Consider the following 7,803-nt stretch of genomic DNA (forward strand, 5'->3'; position numbering starts at 1 on the left):
CTCCAGTTGAATCATAGAATCCTGGAATGGTTTGGATTGGAAGAAATTTCTTCCTGATATCTCATCTCAATCTCCCTTTCTTTCAGCTGAAAACTGTCCCCCCTCATCCTGCCCCTGCACTCCCCGATCAAGAGCCCCTCCCCAGCTTTTCTGGAGCCCCTTTCAGTCCTGGGAGGCTGCTCTAAGGTCTCCCCACAGCCTTCTCTTCTCCAGTAACTCACCCTCACTGACTCCCGGCTTGGTGCCTGCTGGGATGCACGGCAGAGTTGGGACCAGGGAGAGACATGGATGCAGTGGGAGGTTGGCTTGGAGATGATGGGGGCCCATGGTAGAGACCCAGCTCAGGGAGAGGGGGACACAAACACATGAAGGGGTGGACAACAAAGGAGGGAATTTAAACCCTTGCCTGTATCTGCAGGGAGGGCATCAGGCAGGTAGAGACACCGGGCTGGCGTGTGCAGGGTCAAGGGGAGAGTCCACTTTGGCTGCCTAAGGGACAGACTGGGGCTGGGGAGGGCGAGGCAGCCAGGCTGGGGCCACGGGACTGACCCTCCCTCACAGCCTGGGGAGGCAGGAGTGCAGAGACATCTCTTATCCCAGTCCCAGCTGGGGCTGAGAGTGTGCGCCCTCGCTGGGACAGGGGTGTTAGTGGGTGGACATGAGTGGATGTGGGGATGGAGGCGTTCAAGGCCAGGTTGGATGGGGCTTGGAGCAACCTGATCCAGTGGGAGGTGTCCCTGCCCATGGCAGGGGGGTGTAACTGGATGGGTTTGAGGTCACTTCTGACTCAAACCATTCCGTGATTCCATGACTCTGTCCCAGCCCCAGATTCACCAGGACCTTCCATGCACCTGCGTCCTGTTTCCCAGTCTCCTATCCTTGCTCATCCTCTGGCACCCTGTACCCCAGCCCCTGGCAGCCCCTCGGGCTCCCTGTGGGAGTCCCAGTCTGCTGGCTACTGGGGTCCCAGCCAGACCCAGCAAGGAAAGGGGGGTGGCATTTGGGGACAACCCCGCAGTGCCCAGCCTTGTCCCTCAAGGTCCCTTGCCTAGAGAAGAGGAGGCTGAGGGGAGACCTCATTGCTTTCTACAACTACCTGAAAGGAGGTTGTGGAGAGGAGGGAGCTGGGCTCTTCTCCCAAGTGACAGGGGACAGGACGAGAGGGAATGGCCTCAAGCTCCACCAGGGGAGGTTCAAGATGGACATTAGAAAAAAAATTTTCACAGAAAGGGTCATTGGGCACTGGCAGAGGCTGCCCAGGGAGGGGGTTGAGTCACCTTCTCTGGAGGTGTTTGAGGGACGGGTGGATGAGGTGCTGAGGGACATGGTTTAGTGTTTGATAGGAATGGTTGGACTCGATGATCCGGTGGGTCTTTTCCAACCTGGTGATTCTATGATTCAAGGAGCCTTTGCCGTGGGCATCATCGGCTGCATCAGCCGTGACGCCATGGTGGAGCGGGACGAGGCAGGTGACGCAGCCGGGGGTCCCGGCAGGCGGACAGCGGGCACAAGCTGTGACCCGGCGCCGAGCGCGGCGCTGCCAGCTGTGTACTCAGCCAGCTCATCCCAGCGCTGTTTGCTCAGAGCACCCAGGGGACCGTGATGCTGTGATGGTGTCCAGCGCAGCAGGGCGGCTGATGGGGCTGGGGGTTCTGTGCGTCCCCCAGCAGCAGGGGGGCAGAACCCCACTTGCAGGGACTGGGGTGCCAAGCCCTTGGCTGCACTGGAGCCAAACAGTGCTGAAAATCTGTAGGAAAATGGACTCTCACTTGGGGTCAGGGACGTCGCTGGGGCAGTGAGGCTGGGGTCCAGCTCGATTGGATTCCACAGAGTGGTTGGAGAGCTGGGTTGGGGGCAGCCCCCGTACCCCCCAGACCCACACACCACACCGAGATGACGTCTTCCCACGCAGTTTAATGTCAGAGAGGAGCAGCTCCAGCGCTGGGAAGGGTGGTCGCAGCGGAAGGGTTGGGGTCTGGTGTTGGGGGGTCGCAGCGGCAAGGCTGGGGTGCGGCACTTGGAGGTCACAGTCACAGAGCTGGGGGCCAGCGATCGGGGGTCACAGCGGCAGGGCAGGGATCTGGAGTTTGGGGGTCACAGGGGTGGGGTCTGATGTCTGGGGGTCGCAGTAGCGGGGTTAGGGTTCAGTGATGGGTGCCAGGACAAGATGAGCTGGTGGTGCCATCGCAGCCCACGGTGCTGGCTCAGTGCTGACCTGTGCGGGAAAGCAGCCTCAGCACCGTGCGGTGAGGACCCCGGGACCAGGCAGAGAAGGCCTGGAGGACCCCAGGTGTGAACCCCCCCATCCCCACACCCAGCCATGCTCCTGTGCCCCACGGCATCCCACGGCCTGGCCCTGTTCCCCCCACCCCGTCCCGGTGAGTGTCTCACCATGGGGGGAGCTTGCCGGCTTCTGCCTCGGCCCCACATCTGCAGGGGAAAGTGGGGGACACGCTGGAGGCAGGGGCGCCCCAGCACCGAGCAGGACCCACACAGCCAACGGGGGCCACGGCACAGCGATGCAGACACGGCACTGACTGTGGAATGGCACGGCACGACACGGCACGGCACAATGCAGCATGACACGGCACGGCACAGCGTGGCACACCACGGCACGGCATGATGTGACATTGTCCCTCTCCATGGACATGGCACAGCCCCAGCCCTCTGGGCCCCGCAGCCCCCAACCAACCACCCCACCGCCCTGGAGACAAGCGCAGCAGCCAAGCACAGCGTGGCACGGCACAGCAGGGCATGGAATGGCACAGCACGGTACAGCACACCGTGGGATGGCACAGCAGGGCTTGGCACAGCGTGGCACAGCATGGCACGGCACAGCATGGAACAGCAGGGCTCACCCTCGGTGGCTTCAGTGGCCTCCACGCTGTCCAGCCGTTCCTCGTCGCCCGTGGCCTCGCTGCCGTCCCCTGCTCCGTCCGTCTCCTCCTCAGCCAGCGGCTCTGTGGGCAGGGGCAGCTCAGCAGGTCCCCTGTCCCCACGGCGTAGGCACCAGGACCCTCCGGCACAGCCCCTGTCCTGGCAGTGACGCCCGGCACCGGTACCTGTCTGGAACTCGATGGTCCGCAGCATCTCGGCCACACAGTCCACGTTGACAGAGAAGTGGTCCATGCGCTCGTAGCCTGGCTCGGGTCGGCTGCTCATGGGCACCTTGGACATGTCTATGATCCTGCGGGATAAGAGTTGGGGGCCAGCGTCCACAGGACCCCCACTGCGCCCCTCCAAACCCAGATGTGGACCCCCCAGACCCCACACACCCAATCATGGACACCTTGGATGTGGCTGTGATCCTGTGGTTCCATGATCCCCCACCCTGTCTCAGTGCCCCAGAGCCCCCCAACCCCACTCACTTCTTCAGGAGCTCCTTGGAGTGCTGTGGAGGAAAGGGATGGGGGGGTCAGCATGGGACCTTGGAGGTTCCTGCCCCACCTCCAGGTCCTGGGGGGAACCCCAGTGCCCTCGGAGGGTCCTGACCCTCCCAGTTGCCCCCCTCGGTTCCACCACCAGCCCGGACCTGGAGGTACACGGCCATCTGGGGCTCCTCCATGGCCTGGATGGCTGACTCCACCAGCTTGGAGGAGGCCTCTAGGTGGTCTCCGTACTGCCGGATGAGGCCCCGCACGTGCTGCAGCTTCTCCTCCTGCTCCTGCGCGATGCTTTGCAGCAGCTCCTTCTTCCGCTCCTCCAGGATGCCGTACAGCGCGTCGAAGCGCAGCCCCAGGTGCTGCTTCTGCCGCCGCCCGTTCTCCTGTGGGAGCCGCAGGGCTCAGGGGCTTCCCCATCACGTCCCCACCACCAGCCCTGGGGATGTGGGGGGGACGCAGGGACCCCTCAACCCACCTCAATGGTGTGGCAGATCTCCTCCATCTGAGTGATGATGGCCTGGATGCGGTCGTTGCCTGCCACCAGCATGGCGATGCCGTCACTGAGCTCGCTCTGGAGGGGATGGATTGGTGTGAGGGATGGGGTGTGATGGGATGGGATGGCATAGAATCACCAGGTTGGAAAAGATCCACTGGATCATCAAGTCCAACCATTCCCATCAATCACTAAATCATGTCCCTCAGCATCTCATCCACCAGTCCCTTAAACACCTCCAGGGATGGTGACTCAACCACCTCCCTGGGCAGCCTGTTCCAGTGCCCAATCACCCTTTCCATGAAAAATTTTTTCCTAATGTCCATCTTGAACCTCCCCTGGTGGAGCTTGAGGCCATTCCCCCTTGTTCTGTCCCCTGTCACTTGGGAGAAGAGGCCAGCACCCTCCTCTCCACAACCTCCTTTCAGGTAGTTGTAGAGAGCAATGAGGTGTCCCCTCAGCCTCCTCTTCTCCAGGCATGGGATGGGATGGGATGGGATGGGAGGGCACCTTCTGTCGCTGGTACACGGCCGGCAGCGGGGCGACCTCGCAGTCCTTGTGTGCCCCGAAGACCTTGCAGAGGGAGCAGGTGGGCGCCTCGCAGCGCAGGCAGTAGATGTTGATGCGTTCGTCCTCGTGCTCCTCGCACATTAGGTGCTGCTCGGCCTTGGCGTGCAAGGGCCTGGGGGCAGGGGGTGGGGGGCACCATGACCCCTGGTGGACACAGCACCCATGGACACCTCCACCCTGCACCCAGCACGGTTCAGGTGGGCTCCAGCCCCCTGCCCTGTGCCTGGAGCCCCCTCCGAACCCCCTTTCACCCTCGGGGCTTGTCAGCCTACGGGGTGCCTGCTGTCCTGTGAGGTCCCCACTGCCCCATGGGTTGCCCTGTGCTCCCATGGGGTCCCCACTGCCCCCCTGAGCTCCCCTCTGCCTCATGGTGTCCCCACTGAGCACCCCGAAGCCCTGTGGGGGTCCCACTGTCCCCCTGAGCTCCCCACTGTCCTCCTGAACTCCCCACTATCCCCCTGAGCTCCCCACTGCCCCATGGGGTCCCCACTGCCCCCTTGAGCTCCCCACTGCCCCATGGGTTCCCCTTTGTCCCCCTGAGCTCCCCACTATCCCTCTGAGCTCCCCACTGCCCCCTTGAGCTCCTCACTGTCCCATGGGGTCCCCACTGTCTCCCTGAGCTCCCCACTTCCCCATGGTTTCCCCACTGCCCCCTGAGCTCCCCACTGTCCCCCTGAGCCCCTCACTGCCCCATCGGGTCCCCCCTGAGCTCCCCACTGCCCCATGGGGTCCCCACTATCCCCCTGATCTCCCCACTGCCCCCCTGACCTCCCCCCTGCCCCGCGGGGTCCCCACTGCTTTTCGGGGCGCCCCGGGCGGCTCCCCCGCACCTGGCGGACTCCTGCTTGTAGATGTCGATGATGTTCTCCACCAGCAGGTTCCGCTGCAGCCCGTACACCCCGTGCCGGTCCAGCACCACCTCGTGCCGGCACGACGGGCAGCGGAACCGGCCCCCCGACGGCACCGCGCTGGGACCCCGCGACTGCCACAGCGGGTTGGACGCCTGGGGGGGGACACGGGGGGCGCTCAGAGCCCCCACACCCCCCTACACCCCCACCACGGAGCCCCCGGCACCTCCCTCCCCAGCATCCCCGGCATCCCCAGCCCCCCGGCACCCCCAGCAGCAATTCACACCCCCCCAAAACCTCCCTCCCCAGCCCCTGACACCCCTCCCGGCGCCCCCCCCAGCCAGCACCTCGGGACCCCCGGGTAAACCCCAGCCCTGCACCCCTCTGTAACCCCCTGGTACCCACCGGCAGAGCCCTTTGCAGCCCTGTGACCCCCCACCCCCCACCCCCCAGCACCCCCTGCCACCCCCCGGCAGCACCAGCACAGCCCAGCCAGCCAGCGCCCCAGCCGTGTGCCCCCCGGAGAGGGACACGGACATGGATATGGACACGGACATGGATAGAGACGTGGTCATGGGCATGGACAGGGAGAGGGACACGGATGTAGACAGGGACATGGACAGGATATGGACACAGACATGGACATGGACCAAGCTCCAGGCACAGACACGGACATGGACACGAACATGGATAGAGACACAATCATGGACAGGGACATGGATAGAGACATGGTCATGGACAGGGACATGGAGAGGGACACGGAGAGGGACACAGACATGGACATGGACCAAGGCCCAGACAAGGACATGGGCATGGACATAGATACGGGCATGGACACGAACATGGATAGAAATGTGGTCATGGACAGGGACAGGAACCTGGAGAGGGACACAGACATGGACAGGGACACAATCATGGACAGAGACATGGATAGAGACACAGTCATGGAAAGGGACATGGAGAGGGACACAGATATGGACATGGACCAAGCCCCAGACACGGACATAGGCATGGACATAGATATGGACATGGACATGAATATGGATAGAAATGTGGTCATGGACAGGGACAGGGACAGGGACATGGAGAGGGACACAGACATGGACAGGGACATGGATATGGATATGGACACAGACATGGACATTGGCCAAGACTCAGAGCCAGACCCAGACATGGACAGAGACACAATCATGGACAGGGACATGGATAGAGACATGGTCATGGACAGGGACATGGAGAGGGACACAGACATGGACATGGATATGGACTCAGACATGGGGATGGACCAAGCCCCAGACATGGACATGGACATAGATATGGACATGGACACGAACATGGATAGAAATGTGGTCATGGACAGGGACATGGAGAGGGACACAGACATGGACATGGGCCAAGACCCAAACCCAGACATGGACATGGGCATGGACAGAGACTTGGTCATGGACAGGGACATGGAGAGGGACACAGACACAGACAGGGATATGGACATGGATATGGACACAGGCCTAGGCATGGACACCAACATGGACATGGACCAAGACCCAGAGCCAGACCCAGACATGGACACAAACGTGGATAGAGACATGGTCATGCACAGGAACGGAGACATGGATATGGACACAGGCCTGGGCATGACACCAACATGGACACAGACGGGGATAGGGGTGTGGACATGGATATGCACATGGATACAGACGTGGCCCTAGCTCCCTGCTGGGCTGGGGCTGTTCCCGGGGTCCCATCCTGGTCCCATCCCGGCTCACCTGGAAGACGTCGTTGGCGCACTTGCGGCAGAGGTTGTGCTGGCAGGGCAGGATAACCACGGGCTTGGAGAACATCTCCAGGCAGATGGGGCAGATCAGCTGCTTCTCCAGGCTCTCCATGCTCCGCGCCTCCGCCAGCAGCGGCTTCAGCCCCACTGCGAAGTTCATCGCTCCGCTCCTGTTTAGCCCTGTTTAGCCTCTCTCCGGTGCCGTTTAGCCCCTCTCCGGTCCCGTTTAGCCCCTTTAGTCCCACTCAGCCCCTCTCCAGTGCCGTTTAGCCCCTCTCCAGTCCCGCTTAGCCCCTCTCCGGTCCCGTTTAGCCCCGTTTAGCCCCTTTAGTCCCACTCAGCCCCTCTCCAGTCCCGTTTAGCCCCTCTCCAGTCCCGTTTAGCCCCTCTCCGGTCCGGTCCCTCTCTGCCCCGTGAGCCGGGCGCTATTTTTAGCGGCCCCCGCCCCGCAGCTGTCGGCGGCGTCGGGTGACACTGAGTCACGGCGGGGGCCACCGGCGGGACCGGGACGGTGACCCCGAGCATCCCAGCGGGGGCTGAGCCACAGAACCAGCATCCCGGGAGCTCTGACCCTGGGGACACCCACCGGCACCGGCTGGCACCAGGAGCAGGTCACACCGGGACCGGCAGAAGCCACCACTGGCATCCCAGGATGGGCTGATCCCCATGACCGGGTGACACCGGGACTGGCATCCCAGCACCTGCTGACCCCCAGGACCAGCCGGGACTGGCATC

At 62.8% G+C, this 7,803-nt stretch overlaps 1 protein-coding gene across 2 annotated transcripts; it reads right to left on the bottom strand.

Moving 5' to 3' along the window:
- Positions 1 to 1,894: 1,894 nt before the first annotated feature.
- TRIM54 (tripartite motif containing 54) lies at positions 1,895 to 7,455 on the bottom strand. Of its 2 annotated transcripts, XM_069850556.1 has the most exons (10): positions 7,061 to 7,455; positions 5,277 to 5,449; positions 4,387 to 4,558; positions 3,859 to 3,954; positions 3,533 to 3,766; positions 3,369 to 3,391; positions 3,063 to 3,187; positions 2,859 to 2,960; positions 2,392 to 2,430; positions 1,895 to 2,215 (listed from the first exon to the last, which is right to left on the bottom strand). In XM_069850556.1, exons 1-10 carry the CDS (start codon positions 7,226 to 7,228, stop codon positions 2,205 to 2,207), a joined length of 1,143 nt encoding a protein of 380 aa, XP_069706657.1. In that variant the 5' UTR covers positions 7,229 to 7,455; the 3' UTR covers positions 1,895 to 2,204. The 2 variants fall into 2 exon arrangements, with proteins under 2 accessions (XP_069706657.1, XP_069706659.1); XM_069850558.1 differs by lacking the exon at positions 2,392 to 2,430 and having other exon boundaries at positions 7,061 to 7,452.
- Between the last annotated feature and the right edge of the window lie 348 nt (positions 7,456 to 7,803).

The sequence above is a fragment of the Phaenicophaeus curvirostris genome, chromosome 2 (assembly GCF_032191515.1).
Source record: "Phaenicophaeus curvirostris isolate KB17595 chromosome 2, BPBGC_Pcur_1.0, whole genome shotgun sequence".
Taxonomy (NCBI): domain Eukaryota; kingdom Metazoa; phylum Chordata; class Aves; order Cuculiformes; family Cuculidae; genus Phaenicophaeus; species Phaenicophaeus curvirostris.

Excerpts from the sequence above, each read along its gene's own strand:
- TRIM54 (XM_069850556.1), bottom strand. The coding sequence starts at position 7,228 with ATGAACTTCGCAGTGGGGCTGAAGCCGCTGCTGGCGGAGGCGCGGAGC. Across the intron at positions 3,767-3,858 it reads AGATCTGCCACACCATTGAG|GAGAACGGGCGGCGGCAGAA; the intron begins GTGGGTTGAGGG and ends CGGCTCCCACAG. Across the intron at positions 3,188-3,368 it reads TCCAAGGAGCTCCTGAAGAA|GATCATAGACATGTCCAAGG; the intron begins GTGAGTGGGGTT and ends CTTATCCCGCAG.